The sequence below is a fragment of the Peromyscus californicus genome, unplaced genomic scaffold (genome assembly GCF_007827085.1).
Source record: "Peromyscus californicus insignis strain IS unplaced genomic scaffold, ASM782708v3 Scaffold_6__1_contigs__length_162567912, whole genome shotgun sequence".
NCBI lineage: Eukaryota > Metazoa > Chordata > Mammalia > Rodentia > Cricetidae > Peromyscus > Peromyscus californicus.
Window position 1 is genome coordinate 74,458,680 of NW_026294584.1, and position 16,294 is coordinate 74,474,973.

Here is a 16,294-nt window from a genome sequence, read left to right on the forward strand (position 1 = left end):
GTGATATACCAGCAACAACCACAGCATGTTTATGTGATTTGTTAGATTAGTCCTGTGATCTATAAAAAAAAAGGAAGACCTGTTCTGAAGCTTACTTTGACCCACAACACTTTGCTGTCATTTGAAAAAACTATATAGCATTTTGTAAGTAGCTGTGAATTTTACTTCATTGCACTGGACAGAGGGACCTGGGTATAAGACAAGAGTTGTTTATTGACCTCTCTCTTCCAGTCTTAACTGCTTAAGTATTTCGTTTGGTTTTAGTTTTAATAAACTGTTTTTCCTTAGATGTGGCAGAAATAAGTAAGAATAATGTATTTTCATACAAAACTACAGTGCCATTTTAAGTTCTGCCTTTTGAGTTGCTTTTATAATAAACTACAGATTTTGCTGATTGAGCAGCAAATCTTTTCATGGCCAATGACATATATTTACAGGGTGACCAGGATCAAGGTACAGTCATGACTGTGGCCTAAGTCTGTTGTTGGTTGGTCTTAGTCTTTTTTTTTTAGGGGGTGGGGCTGCCATCCAGCTCCCAAATAAATCACACACAGAGGGTTATTCTTAATTATGAATGCTCAGCCTTAGCTTAGCTTAGTTTCTAGCCAGCTTTCCTTAACTTAAATTACCCCATCTACCTTTTGCTTCTGGGCTTTTCCTGTTCTCTTACTTCTATAAATCTTACTTTTACTCTGTGGCTTGCTGTGTAGCTGAGTGACTGGCCCCTGGAGTTCTCCTCCTTCTCTGGCTCCTATATCTCTTATCTCTCATTCCTAGATCTCCCCTTCTGTATATTCTCTCTGCCTGCCAGCCCTGCCTATCCTTTCTCCTGCCTAGCTATTGGCCATTCAGTTCTTTATTAGACCATCAGATGTTTTAGACAGGCACAGTAACACAGAGTTAAACAAATGCAACATTAGCAAAAGTAACACACCTTAAAATAATATTCCCCGACATAAGTCAGTTACCTGATTCCTGGTGTGTTTTTAAGTTGGGTTGATACTTGAGCCCCACCCCGGATGAAGTGAGGGGTGTTGTTAGCACTATGTTGGGGTAGTGTTTGCACCTCCATTCCCTAGCACACGTGTCCACCTCTAACTACGTTCATCTGTTGCACAAGAAAAAAAGATAGAGCTCAGAACTATTGAGTGCCTTCTTGTAGAACTCGTATTAGGAATGGTGAGGGGCCCACTGTCAGTCTCAGAGCACTGTGTCCACTTGTGTCTCCAAAATGTTGACTGCAGTTCTTGTGACTGCTCTTTGCAGCTTCATTGATGATGTACTCAATATCTAAACTTAAGCTTTGTTTTATAGCCATCCTTTTCAAGGCCAGTACTCCGTGTCAGACATGAAACTCAGATTCTCACAGTGAGTACTTACAGAAAGTAAGAGGAAATTATTTTGAGTATATGCCATGTGCTTCATTGCCAGTTGGGGATTTTGTTTATCTGCTTGATGAACTGTTTAAAATAGTAACCCATTCTGTTGTTCAACAGCATGGATTTCAAAATGAAAACACTGTCCATACACAATAGTATGAAAAAATAACAAACTTACCATTCTTATTTTGATGATATACTCTCAGCAAACCATGTCTGTCTAGATTTAATCATACATCTTCATGTCCTCACCTCTTAGCTCTTTTCTGTGCTCTTTTAGAACATTCTGAAATTTACTAACATTAATTTTGCTTTTTATTTTTCCAATACTGATTTGGGATGATAATAGAGTGGTTTGGTTGTTCTCAAATGTTTGAGATTTTTAAAAATTGTATTACTTTTCTCAGTTCTGTTCAGAACAGTGAACGTGGCAAAAAAATTGGCAATGTCATGGTCACAACCAGCCGGAATGTGGTCCAAACAGGAAAAGCTGTTGGTAAGGCACACCCTCAGCAGGTGCTGCTGTCGTATGTATCTCCTTTCTGTCTTCAGTGTGTTGTTCATTAAAATAGAGCTATAGAAATTTGTGGATCATCTAATACAAAGGGCTTTTTAGATTTCTAGTTTTAGAAATAAGGAAGGAATGTATGTTTTCCAGGTGGACAGGTAAAAGGGACACTAGAGCGGGGACATGACTGTAGACTCCCAGGAACTGAGAGGACAGAGGAAGCTTGGGAATAATTTTATGTCAACAGACCTGACAACATAGATGGACAGAGTCTTCAAAAGACATAAACTAATAAATTTAAAAATCAAAATAGCTCTGGATCTGTTGAAAAATTAAAACGTGGTGCAAGGTTTCTAATTTAATCCACATCTAATTCTCTCTTCCTCCTCCTTTCTCTCTCCCTCCTCCCCCCTCTCTCTCTTTCTCTCTTTTTTTTTTAAAGATTTACTTATTTATCTATTGTGTATATAGTGTTCTGCCTGCATATATACTTGCAGGCCAGAAGAGGGCACCAGATCTCATTACAGATGGTTGTGAGCCACCATATGGTTGCTGGGGATTGAACTCAGGACCTCTGGAAGAGCAGCCAGTGCTCTTAACCACTGAGCCATCTCTCCAGCCCTTCTCTCTTCTCTTACTCGACCCCTTCCTTCCTTTTGCTTGTCAAGACAGGGTCTTACTTTGTAGCCTAAAACTCTGGATTCTCCTGACTCAGCACCCCAGGTGCTAAGAGAACAAGCTTCTCTTTGAAATTCTATTAGACATTTACGGAAGAAATAATGTAAATTCTGTTTCTTTCTTGTTTGTTTTGAGACAGGTTCTCACTTTGTAGCCCTGGCTAACTTGGAGCTTATTATGTAGGTAGACCAGGCTGCCCTTGTACTCAAAGAGATCTGCCTGCCTCTGCCTCCCAAATATTGGGATTAAAGGTGTGCACCACCACACCCAGCCCCTATTTTTTTTTTATTTGTAACTTTTTATTTTGATCCAGTTTCAAACCTAGAAACCATAAGTAGTTACTTTTTTTTACCACTTTGACCATACCCAACAGAAGCAACTCAAGGGAGAAGTTTGCTTTGGCTTATGGTTTTAAAGGGTACATACATTCATCAAGTCGGCAAAGTCATGATGGAATTCATAACAGTGTGAGCATATGGCTGTTCCTTACATCCTAGTGGATCAGGAAACAGAGCTGGAGCTGGAACTGGAAACAGATACAATTTCACAGGCCCACTCAACAACTCACTTCTGCTAAACCACAGGTCCAAAGTCCTATAACTTCCCAAAACAGCTCCACTGTGCAGGGACAGAGCATTCAAACATATGAGCCTGTAGGGATACTTTTTGTTTAGCACAATAGAAATAACTGTTAGCTAACCCTTATTGAATACAGCTTAAAAGCCCCAGTATGAGAATGCCTCTTAGTGGCTTTTTTTAGGCCACCAACCAGCTCCCAAACCGACATGGAGACTTGTTATTAGTCTAAATGCTTGGCCTTATCTTAGGTTTGTTTCTTGCTAGCTCTTATAACTTAACCTGTTTCTCTTCGTCTATGTTTTGCCTCGGGGCTTTTTACCTTCTTTCCTCTTTTCCTTCCTTCCTTCCTCCCTCCCTCCCTCCCTCCCTCTCTCTCTCTCTCTTTCTCTCTCTCTCTCTCTGCCCCTTTCTTTCTTTCTTTCTTTCTTTCTGTCTGTCTGTCCTACTTTGACTGCTTATTGTGGCTGGCTGCCTAGCTTCTGGCCCCGGGTGTGCCCCTCTCTTTCTTCCTTGAGCCTAGCTTTCTCCTCCTACTTATTCTCTCTGCCCACCAACCCTGCCTGTCCCTCTCCTGCCTAGCTATTGGCCAGTCAGCTTTTTATTAGACCAGTCAGGTGCCTTAGGGCAGGCAAGGTAAAACAGCAACATATCTTAACATAATTAAACAAATGTCACACATCTTTATCTTGTTGACAGCAGAAACAAATGTAACACACTGCCACATAACTAAAGTAATATTCTACAGCATAAACAAATGACACATCTTTGCCTAGTTAAAATAATATTCCACAACACTTATTTTTAATAGAAAAATGTAGCTTCATTTTAAACATATGAATCATTATAGTAGTGTTCTGCTTATCCAAAGGAGATCTATTCCAAGAATTCCAGAGAATACTCAAAACTATGGACATGCCATTTTTTTCCTTACACATACAACCTGTGATAAAACATTAGCATGTAAATTATCCAAGTCAAAAATTAGCAGCAATAATAGGATGAGATAGTTATAACTGTGTATTTTAGTAAAAGTTATATGAATATATTCTGTCACTCAAGTACATTCTCTTTTCATATAAAGAAATCACCTTAAAGCTCTTTGACGTTCAAGTTGCCAGCTCCACTGCTCTTGCTCTTAGGGTTACTGGAACATATACACTGTGATACCAGGTATCTTAGTTAGGGTTCTATTGATATAATAATCATGACCAAAAGCAACTTGGGGAGGAAGGGGTTTGTTTAACTTACATGTCCTGGGACACAGTTCATTGAGAGAAGCCAAGATAGAAACTGAAGCAAGGGCCATAAAAGAACATTGCTTACTGGCTTGCCCCATGCCTTGCTCAGCCTGCTTTCTTATACCATCAGGACCACTTCCCAGGAGTGGTACTACCCACATGGCTGGGCCCTCCTACATCAATCATTAATCAAGAAAATACCCTACAAATTTGCCTATAGGCCAATCTGTTAGGAACATTTTCTCATTTAAGAATCCCTCTTTCAGATAGTGGTGACACACGTCTTTAATCCCAGCACTTGAGAGACAGAGAAAGGTGGATTGCTGTGAGTTTGAGGCCAGCCTGGTCTACAGAGATGGTTCCAAGACAGCCAGGGCTACACAGAAAACCTTGTCTTGAAAAATCAAAAATAATTAATTCCCCTTTCCAGACATGTCTAGGTTTGTGTCAAGTAGATAAAAACCAACCAGTGCACCAAGGTGATTACCAGGTGACTAGTAGGCAGGAGGCTGCACATGTGTACATAAGACAAAAGGAGATATGAACAGGGACAGAGCTGGAGTGTATGATGGACCATCACCACTTAGAGCAGCCTGAAATTTCAAATTTCCAAATGATTTATCTCTAAAATCTCCATTAGACATTTATCCACATAAATATTACTGTCCGAAGATTCAGATGCCAGGGAACTCAAATGCAGAAACTGAAGCCACAGATAGGGAGGGCAGCTGCATTTAGTTTTCAGTGTTGCTGCTGCTGCTAATTAAATTACAACGAAAGTTTCTTCTACACCCCCTTCTCTAATAGCAGTACCTCCAATAATTTCACATTCACAACAGCTTTGAAGAGAATATTCCTTATGACAACAAAGATGTGAAGCCTACAAGGCTCTGTATTTCTTTGTTTAATGTAGCAGTTTTAGATTCTCTTCCAGTATATTACTATTCTTCCAGTATAAGTAAGTGGTTACTCCGCATTTAAGGTACAGAGAATATATGACTCTGTGTGTGTGTATCTGTCTGTCTGTCTTTCTGCATGTATATGGTGTGTACACATCTTGTGTCTGTGCCCATAGAGGACAGAAGCATTGGAGCCCTGGGAGCTGGAATTAAAGGCAGTTGTAAGTTTCCTGATATGGGTGCTATGAACTGAACGTGGGTCCTCTGGAAGAACAGTAAATGATCTTAACTCCTGAGGCATCTCTCCAGCCCCGTGTTTGACTTTTTCAGCTCTCCAGATAATTCTGATTCACAGAGTTACTAGTGCTGTGGCTATAAAATTGTGTTATTAACCCCTACAAAGTGCCTAGTGTAGCTCCTATTAAGAAATTACTTGGTTTTCTTTAAGACATTCCCATGGAAAGAGATTATTTTGAACTAAAAATTTACGTGGTATTTCAGTAACTACATCATTTTACTGTGTTTCACTGAGTTAACCTTATTCATGTTTATTGGACTTTCATTGTCTCTTAACAAAATATTAAGTATAGGCTGGAGGTGTGGTTCAGTATTAGAGGATCCCCTAAGTTCTATTCCCATCATGCAAAAAAATTCAATCTTTTTATGAAGTTCATCTATTTTTCCTTTGGTCTTCTTTCCACACAGGCCAGTCAGTGGGAGGAGCTTTCTCCAGTGCAAAGACAGCTATGTCCTCATGGCTCTCTACCTTCACCACCTCCAGCCCTCAGAGTCTGCCTGAGCCACCCAGCGGGAAGCCCTGAGTCCAGCAGAGAAGCCGCTTTGTTCTCCAAGGTGTAATGCTCCCTCCCCATCTCCCAGGGTCTCCTCTATCTACAGGTTCAGACCCAGGGACCAAGATGACGAACTGTTTACATGGACGGTTGCACTCTGTCTAAATGAATGTTGCAGGATGCTGAACAGATGAAATCACAACCATAGAAGGAATAGCTTTCCAGGTTGGGGGTTAAATTGACTACTTTGACTTCATTCTGAGCCTAATTAATGTACACAATGAACCTTCTAGTGAATTTGTTCTGAGATTGTACATGTGTTTACTTAGAATTTTTACATATGTATATTTTGTTCTATTTGCTGTTTAAATATTTAGACGGTCATTGTAATTTATATTGACTCAAATTAAGTTATATCACTATTTTACTTTCTCTGAAGTTAGCCCTGAAATGTACTTGTAAAGTGTAAGGACTATGCATTCCAGCCTATTATTACTTTGCTGAGTTCTAGGGTGAACTTTGTGGGGGCGAGACATGGAGGGGCCTCTACCCACTCAACACATTTACCAGCTCATTTCTTCCCAGAGCCGTGAAAGTCACGAGGGGAAAACTCTGAGAATAAGACATCATTTCAGATGAATTTCTTTCTGACAAATTTGATGTGAGGCAGCAAAGATGTCACTCTGCTTCCCTCCTGCTGGCAGTGACCGTGCAGGGAAACCAGAGGTGGTTCAGCAGCACTGAAGGGTTGGCACATGTCTGTAGGACAGTGTTTTAGTGACCCACTTGCTGGCATGATCAGCTCCAGTTATGTTGCAGGGGTTTTGTTCTTGGTTTTGTTTGGTTGGTTGGGTTGTTTTTTTTTTGTTTTTTTTTTTGAGACAGGGCTTCTCTGTATAACAGTCCTGGCTGTCCTGGATCTCACTCTGTAGACCAAGCTGACCTTGAACTCACCAAGATCCACTTGCCTCTGCCTCCCAAGTGCTAGGATTAAAGGCATGTGCCACCACCGCCCGGCTATGTTTCAGTCATGATCAGCACTTTGTTACCTGAAAATGTGTGCCTTGTTTCTTCTTGTGAATGGTTGTCCATTGGCTCTGGACAGATCTGCAGGCCTTCTCTTAGTCTTACTCTGCATTGAGCCTTTCAAAACTGGGCCTTCCTACTTCTCTGACTGAAAGTCCTCCTTTAGTCAGTTCTACCACCTTCAAAAGAAAAACAAAGTGACCGATAAAGGTTTATAAACCACAGCTTAGCTCATATTTAGAAAACCAAGTAAGTGGGCCAAGGAAAGAATTTAGTGAGTAATGTGCAAGCCTGACGACCTGAGTTCAAATCCCTGGAACCCACATAAAAAGCCTCATCTATAATCCCAATGTTCCTACAGTAAGATGGGAGGCAGAGTCAGGAGAATCTTCTGGAAGCTCACAAGCCAGCTAGCCTGAAGTGTGTAGTGAATTGGCAGAAACAAGAGAGACCCTGCCTCAAAACAAGGTGGAAGGCAAGAACCAACTCTTGAAAATTGTCCTCTGACCTCCGCGTGGGCAGTGTGTCATGTCCATGCTTATACACACACACACCTCAAATGTAAATGTAAATGTAGAATGTAAGAAGGAAGAGAAGGAGCCCACACCCATGCCATGAGTCACTTGTTTGGTGAATTCCAGCTGGTTTCTTGTTACCACTGGCATGAATTGGCCAACCTCATGATTTGTACACAGCTGGAGTTCATGTATTTGTCATTTATAACTGTCATTTGCTTTTCAGGGGATCCTTAATGGGTGTTCTCAGGGACTACTTATGGAGAAGAGTCTGCCTGTTTAGTAACAAAAGACTTGTGGAATAACCATTACATCTACATACGATTTAACAAGCATTGGGAAAATAAGGGCCTAATTTAGGACGCTGATTTTACTTTGTTTATCCCTTATGAGATGCCCTAAAGACTATGAAAACAACATAGGGCATAGTCTGGTGTCTCTAAAACCTGCAATTTGGATTTCACCCAAATACAAAACCACAAAGTACAAACTGCTCCCAATTGAGCGCAATAACTTGAGAGAATCCAGTAACAACAAATTGATTAATGGGAGGTAAATAAATTGATTAATGGGAGAACACTATGAATTTGCTTCGGCAAGGGAATATTTGAAAAGAGAAGTAAAGCCACACAAAACTGAAAGGCACTTTAATCAGTGTTGTGCTGAGACGGTTGGAATTCTTCGATGCCATTCATGTGGCTGCAGCATGACAGTGTACCTGTGGTAGTTGACATTGCCAGGAGCCCTTAACCTGTTTAGCCACTAAGATAATGATTCATTCTTTAGTTTGCACCAGGTTTGTATGACTGGGTAAATACCTGCTGTCATGTAAACAAAAGCAACACAACACTCACCTTGGAATATACTTGAGGAAAAAAGTTAAATGAAATTTAATGCTGATTTTGTATCATATTCCCCATTTGAGTACGTGTGTGGGTCCCCCTGCATAGGATCTCAGTCTTCCTATACAGGTCTCTAAATTCCATCTTCCTGCCTCTGTCTCCCAAATAACTGCAGTTAGAGGAACTTACCACTCTGCCAGGCTTAAGTGTATATTTTAATTGAATCTTCTCTTAATGTAAATTAAAACTTAAATCTTAAAATGGCCACTTAACTGGCTTTCAGCATAAAATAACTTTTCTTGAAATATAAAACATCTTAGAATTGTCAAAAGACCATATGCCTACTTCTTCAGGTTCAGGGAAACATTGACTTTTCAAGGGCCAGGGGCCATTTTGTTGTTGGCAGGGGCACTGCTGCAGCCAGTGTCGTGGAGAACAGAGATACAGCCTAACCCAGGGAGCCTGCACACTGTGTTTTAGGCACTAGTGAGAGAGTCTAACTGATGAGTAGTCTCCGAACACTGGCACGGTAGCCCTGGAACCCACACCAGGCCTTTTGACTCCTGTCAGTAGAGGTGTGGCTGTTGGAGCCCACACTTTCTCCAGTGATCAACAATGTTTTAGTGTCTAAGAACTGAGTGTTTATAACTAGTCCTGAGGGAGCGAAAGTCAACCAACATTTTTCAGGTTTATAGGATACATACATTGGCGGTAGCTGCACTGCTGTCTAGGTGGTTTTGAGGAAGCCTATTACATTCCTAGCTTGATGACGGTGACGTTGATAAGGGAGAGAAGTAAAGCTGTGAGTCTGTGGACTAGATGAGTAGAAATTCTGAAGCTGCATGTAACAGAGGTGCAGAGCAATTTTATATGTATATTTGATTCATAACCAATATGAATTGTCCATCCCCAAATCCATTCGTGATTCACTAGCTCCCAAGCCTGAAAGCAATTCTCTTCTTTTGAATTAAGAAATAGCAGGGACTTTCTTGAGCACAGGACAGACTTCCTCAACCCTGTTGCTTTCCGGGTTCTGTACTAAGCAGTTACTGTTTTTTAGAATAGCTTTCCTTAGAAATACAAGGAGAAAACAAATTAAGAAAACAAAAATGAGGTGTTAGATGGCTGGAGAACAGGGCACTTAAAGTCTGAATGAGAGTATTTTGACATCAGTATTTAAACTACTTCAGGTATGAATTCTTTAGAGAGAAGTTAGAATTGTAATCAGCTATTTACATTTCTAAGTGAAGCTGTAACATTCTTTTCCTGGTAGGCAGGTTTTATTGAAGTGCTATATTCCATGGAGAAAATTTTGTAGGTGTAAACAGCCAGTGGCCCCTTTCCCTCCCATGTTGATAAGTTTGGAAGTCTGCAGGCCAGCATCCAGATCTATACCCACAAGCAAATGTCTGCTGCAGCTTCCACAGAGGGCAGCCTGCTAGGGCAGAAGCTGCTGGCTCTACACCAGCCTGTTAGTGTATTGGGGAATCACTTGGGATTCCTGAAGTGGCAACATTTGCACACTTTGGTTCTGTCATGAAAAATGGCCCAGCATTCATGGCTTTCCACGCCATGTCTTGGTAGCCTTTAACTATGACAGAATACTCCCCAAATCACTTGAAGATGACCGTCATTCCTTACAACATAATGTGTTGCTAGGACTTTCTCATTCCAAGTCTTCTGACTTCATTGCTTTGGAATTGCTTTTCCATAATTTCCAATATTTCGCAAACTTTTTTCAGAGAGAGACAAAGAAAAGGAATGTGCATCTTTATTTTTTCATATAAAATAACTTCATAAAAATGACTTCCTGCTTACATTATGAAGAAGAAACTGGCTTCCTTGTATGGTATAACACTCCAAAATTAAGAGGTTGTGCATGTCTAAGGGGTTGGGTATATTTTGTAAAACTCTAAATACATTTGTATTTCTGTGCTGTTCAGAAATTAACCTTTTTACTTATACTAAAGATATAGAAAACTATATATTTAAATCATGTAAATGGAACGCAGTTTAAGGGGATTTCCAATCTTATTTCTCATCAACTTCTCACGCACATAGTTTGCTGCTCAAGTTTGTTTTGTGTGCAATATAAACATTCGAACATTTCAAGTCAGGTACTGAGCCAGAGAAGTCATTGAAGTTTTCAGAAAACTGTGCTTAGAAAATATTTTATTTTCTTGAAATACTGTTCTTTTATAGCTGGGAAAACAAGATTTAGCATTATGTGTTTCGGTCCACTTGATCATCAGTTTCTAAATTTAGGAAGCATTGATCAGTGACTTGGTGAAGGCACTTAGTGGTTGGAAAGTAGTTTCTAAGGAAGTTTAGCTATAGCACATATTTTATGAGAAATGCCTTCCCTTTCCTCTAGTAGTTTTATAGTTTGTGCTGGTTCATTTCTGTTGTCATTTGTTTCTTAAAGAATATTCAAGGTATAAATCATGTCTAATCATGCTGAACTGTAGTGAATTGTACCTTTATTTTAAGCAAAACCTGATAATAAAATTTTCCTGTTTCTCTTGCACGGTTGCTATTGATCTCCTAGACTTATCTGCCTGTTGTCTGTGTGATTTCTGGCCTTCACAGCTGGGCAACAGTGCATTCTTCATTTGTCAAGAAAGCAGCACATAGGTGAACTGAAGGACTCGCCGCCCATTTAGCCTCCTCCTGACATTGTTTGTGGTGGAACCTCAGCTTTCTAGCTGTGACCTCTGCAGGAAGAGCCCTATAGCATCTATGGAACTCTGAAGGCATGATGTTGCACAAGTACTAAGGAGGTTGGTCATGTAATCTCTTCATGGACAAGGCCAGGGAAGTAGGACACTGCACTAAGGCAGCTCATTTCTCCACTTGGACTCCTAAAGTTCAAACTATTACACTGAGGGTTCTAAGCACATCTTCTGTGCACCCTGGTCCCATTACAACTGTTGTACAAAGCAAGACCTTTGTGGTACATTGCATGGAATAAGCAGATAATGACCCTTTCCTGGGTACATATGAGTGATGGTGCAAGGCTAAGTGTTCTTTCATATGACTTGTGAGGGTTTTTGAGATGTTGAGATGACCACTGCCATCTCCTTTTTCCTGGTGACCTGCTCAGTCTTAGTCCTTGTCCCCACCCAGGTAAGTGCTGCCTAGTCTTCACTCTGACAGTACAGTAGGAGTTACAGTTATTGAATCTGGTAGCATCTGGAACAGACATGACCTAGGAGTCAGGTCTTTATGAAGGATAATCTAAGGCAGTCCACATAAGGTTGTGGAAGCACACTGACAAAACTGACCTGCCTAGTTTCTCCATCACCAAACCGTCATCCAGCACATATTCGTGCTTTTATGATCATGGAGTCAGGAGACACAGAATAGCCTGGGCAAGAAATCAGAAGACTACTCTTGGCTCGTGATCCTGTGAACTGCTGCCGTTGGAACCACTGACATCCCAACATACCATAAAGTAGGAGTCAAATGATTGATTTTAGAACAGGGTCTTGCTATGGAAGCTCTCACTGGCATGTTGCTCTCAATGCCACACATTGAGCAATTCTGCCTCACCCTCTTGGGTACTGGGATAATAGGTATGCATCACCACACTGGGCTATAGGGCTCAAGGGGTTTTTGTTTTGTTGTATATGTATGGGTGTTATGTCTGTATGTATGTCTGGGTACCACATGAGTACCTGGTGCATGCAGAAGCCAGAAGAAAGCATTGGATCCCCTGGAACTGGAGTTATAGATGGTTGTAAATCACCAAACTCAGGTCTTCTGGAAGAGCAGCAAGTACTGTTAACCACTAGCCATCTCTCCAGCCCTTTTTATCTTGGTTTTCAAAGGATCAAAGTGTCATCTCTTACAGATACCGTCCTGCTGGTATGGCTTTGCCACTGTTTATCCATCCAGCTGTAGACTTGGAGTTGTTTCCATGTGGGGCCTACAGTGCACAGCAGGGCTGTTCTGCGTGTTCTCTCTGCCTGTACACTTCTCTAGGGCATGAATGCAAGAATTCCGGGGTCCTGAAAAGACTCATGTCTTCATCTTGAGTTGGTGCTATCTCATTCTCCCATCCCCAGAGTGTTTGTATTCCCATTATTTCCTGTTGTTACCATTATCAGTACTACCAGACTTAAACTTTGGACAGTCTGATGGGTATCTCTAGTCTTATGCATTTTTCTGAATGTGGATAAAGTTTGGAGTCATATCATTCATTTCTCCTTCTGAAAAATGCCTGTTGATACACACCTCTAATCCCAGCACTCAGGAGGCAGAGCTAGGCAGATCTTGAGTTCAAGCCTGGCCTACAGAGTGAGTTCCAGGAAAGCCAGGGCTACACAGAGAAACCCTGTCTCAAAAAACCATAAAAGAAAAATGCCCATTGTCTTATGCTCTCTCTCTCTCTCTCTCTCTCTCTCTCTCTCTCTCTCTCTCTCTCTCTCTCTCTCTCACACACACACACACACACACACACACACACACACACACACACACACACAGGTACATGCATGCATGAGAGCATACACTCTATCTTAGGCTGTGTTGCTATAACAAAATACCCGAAATGGTAAATATAAAGGATAGGAAGTTATTTCTCATCACCCTAGATGACAATATTCCAAGATTAAGTTGCCACTAGGTTCATTGTCTTGATAGCCTCTTCTTCCAAGATGCCGTCTGTTTTAGTTAGGGTTTCTGTTGCTGGACTTGAACTCTGGCAGCCATGCCTTCTGAGTGCTGGGATTGAAGATGTGCACCACCACACCTGGCCCTATGCTTTTTAATTCCTTTTCACTTTCCTTTAAGTCCTTTTCAAAAGTTAGAGGTTTAGCTGGGTGGGGTCTTGCTCTGAGGTCACCACTCCCTTTATTCCACTTAGCATCAGGCTTTTCTTCAGTCTGTTTACACTCCCTGGTGCTCTTTCTCTCTTCCAATTGTACATTTTGTATTTTTCCTTGCTCAGCTTGCTCTTTTTCATTATAGATCTGTATAAGACTGGCCACTAATAGCCACACAGCACAGTCAATCCTAGGTTATTTGGAACTGTCTTCTGCCAAAGCTGTTAATCTGTGACTCTTCAGTTTATCCTGTTAGATATTTTAAGACAAGGGTAGAAAGCAGCCACATTGTTCACCAAAATATCGCAAGAATTATCTCCAGGTCACATTAATATTCTTCTCTCAAACCTCTTGAGCTGGGCCCCCACAGTTCAAATCACCCCCCATACCACTGTCTCCCATCCCCTACTACTATGGCCCATTAAGACCAAGACTTAAAGCATTCAACTGCTTTTCTAATCCAAAATCCTAATGTGTTCCATATTCTCCCAAACAAAATCATGGTCTAACGTATCGCAGCAATACCTCAGTCCCTAGTACCAACTTCTTTCTTAGGGTTTCTATTGCTGTGAGAGACACTACAACACAACAGCTCTTATAAAGGAAAACATTTAACTGGAGCTGGCTTACAGTTCAGAGATCTAGTCCATTGTCATCATGGTAGGAAGCATTATGGCATGCAGGCAGACAAGGTGCTGAAGAGGTAACAGAGTTCTATATCTGGATTGGCAGGCAACAGGAAGAAAGAAAGACACTGAGCCTGGCTTGGGCATCTGAAACCTCAAAGCCCACCCTCAGTGACACATTTCCTCCAACAAAGCCACACCTCTAATAATGCCACTCCCTATGAGTCTATGAGGGCCATTTTCAAACTATCACAGCATCTTACTGCACCATCCTCTAGAGCAGTGATTCTCAACCTTACTAATGCTGCCACCCTTTAATACAGTTCCTTATGTTGTGGTGACCCCCAACCATAAAATTATTTTTGTTGCTACTTCATAACTGTAATTTTGCTACTGTTATGATTCATAATGTTATGAATCTGATATGCAGGATATCTGATATGTGACCCCTGTGAAAGGGTCATTTGACTTCCAAAGGGTTATGAATCCTTGCTCTAAAGGAGTGGTATCCTCACAATAATGAAGAACACAGAAGGGATTTTAAAATATTATTTCTTTAAAAATTTAAAGACTTAAGCTCTCTCTGCCATGCTTTTTGTCAGAGCACCTAGCCCTATTCATGAGAACTGTGCCTAATGACCAGTTAATCCTATTTCATTAGGGATTAGCTTTCAACATGAATATTGAAAGGGACAAAGTATTTCAAACTGTGACACACGTCAGTATATGTGTTCTGCATATGATTTCTTTGTCATTTTCTGTTTTCCTGTGATTCATTCTTCATGATGCCTTAGTGACTGGAGTTGTTGTTGGTTTTGTTTTTTGGGGTTTTTTTCTGAGACAGGATTTCTCTGTGTAGTTTTGGCCCTGTCCTGGATCTCACTCTATAAACCAGGCTGGCCTTGAACTCGCAGACGTCCACCTGGCTCTGCCTCCTAAGTGCTGGGATTAAAGGCATGTGTGTGCCACCACCACCCAGCTTCTTTTCTTTTTAAGTATATGTATATTGAGGGGTGAGTGTTCAGAGTGCCATGCCAGTGGAAGCCAGAAGAGGGAATCTAATCCACCAGAACTGGAGTTACAGGTGGTTGTGAACCACCTGAAGTGGATGCTGAGAATTGAACTCTGATCAAGCAAGTAGTATGTACTCAAAACCACTGAGCCTTCTCTCCAGCTCATGAATAGAGTTCTTAATCTAGTCAAATTCACATTCTTAATTTAGAGGTTTTTGTATTCTATTTAAGAAATCCTTTACCCCCCAAATCATGAAAATACAATGTTGTAGAATTATTTAGTCTTGCCTTTCACATTCAGGATTACCTGGCATTTCTTTAGAGATGTGTGAATTCAAGATGTCCTACAAGGATAGTGTATCTTTCTGTTTCTTCTTTCTCCAAGTAAGATCTCTTGTGAAGCTAACTTCTCATCACTGTACATTCATGCAAAACCATGAGAGGAACATAGGATCAGAGTAAAAGTGAACCCTTAGTAAAATAATGAATTTACAGTAGTAATTAAGTATTAGCTGAGAGTTCTCTTTTAACTTATCCATATTCTTATCATTTTGTTTCAGGTCTTGGAAAAGTATTACTCAGCACCACTTCATAAAGATGGATGAAGGGACCTTGTTTTGGTACTCTGATTGGCTGATGTCCTCAAAGTCAAATAGTCACACAAATGTCCAGTGTTACCAAACTGTCCTGAGCAGCCACAAACTTTGAGGACCTTTTAACTGTACCAGAGACTCAATTTTCTCCCAGGAATCTGATGTTTACAGTCTGTGGTCACTTGAAAATCACTGTTAACATAACCTGAGTTCCTCATGCTGCATATTAAGTTCTACTTGTTCTGAAGTATTTGAGTATTTGCTGTGTGTCATGCACATTGCATGATAACATACACTATTCCTGTTATGCCCAAGTCACAGAATCCCCCAAAGACCACTAAGGAGTCTGAATCTGTATGTAAAAGCAAAGATCCTTTATTTCAAGCTCAAGCTTGGACTCTCCATCTGTCCAACACAGCAGTGAGAGCTGAAAGCACCGAGCCTGGGCAGGTAGGGTTTTTAATCATCGTAGAGGTTGGAGGTGAGGTAATTTCCAGGGTTCAGGATCCTGAACCTGATTGGCTGACATTTGTCTAGGGGTGTCTTGGCGAAAAGGGAATAGGTGTGTGCTGGGCTCAGCCACCTGTCTATCTTATCTAATGGTTGGAATGTCAGGTACTTTCCCTTAGATGCTGGCCCTCCCTGGGTGGTGTCAGTTTATGGCTTTTCCTGGATCTGGGTGCTGCCTGCCAGTAAACCAAAACTCAGGCCTACTTTTCAGCTGGTTTCTATTAAGACTGTCATGACAGCAGTGTAGCCAAGCTACTGCTTGGGTTCCACA

At 41.0% G+C, this 16,294-nt stretch overlaps 1 protein-coding gene across 2 annotated transcripts in view; it reads left to right on the forward strand.

Moving 5' to 3' along the window:
- Nucleotides 1-10,982, forward strand: part of Avl9 (AVL9 cell migration associated) — a 51,996-nt gene extending 41,014 nt beyond the window's left edge. The window contains exons 14-16 of one of the 2 annotated variants that reach the window (XM_052719301.1): nucleotides 1,315-1,368; nucleotides 1,787-1,875; nucleotides 5,987-10,982. In XM_052719301.1, coding sequence (XP_052575261.1) covers nucleotides 1,315-1,368; nucleotides 1,787-1,875; nucleotides 5,987-6,102 — 259 coding nt within the window. In that variant the 3' untranslated portion in view covers nucleotides 6,103-10,982. The remainder of the gene's footprint in view (nucleotides 1-1,314; nucleotides 1,369-1,786; nucleotides 1,876-5,986) is intronic. The other variant, XM_052719302.1, reaches the window with a different exon arrangement.
- Nucleotides 10,983-16,294: the final 5,312 nt, after the last annotated feature.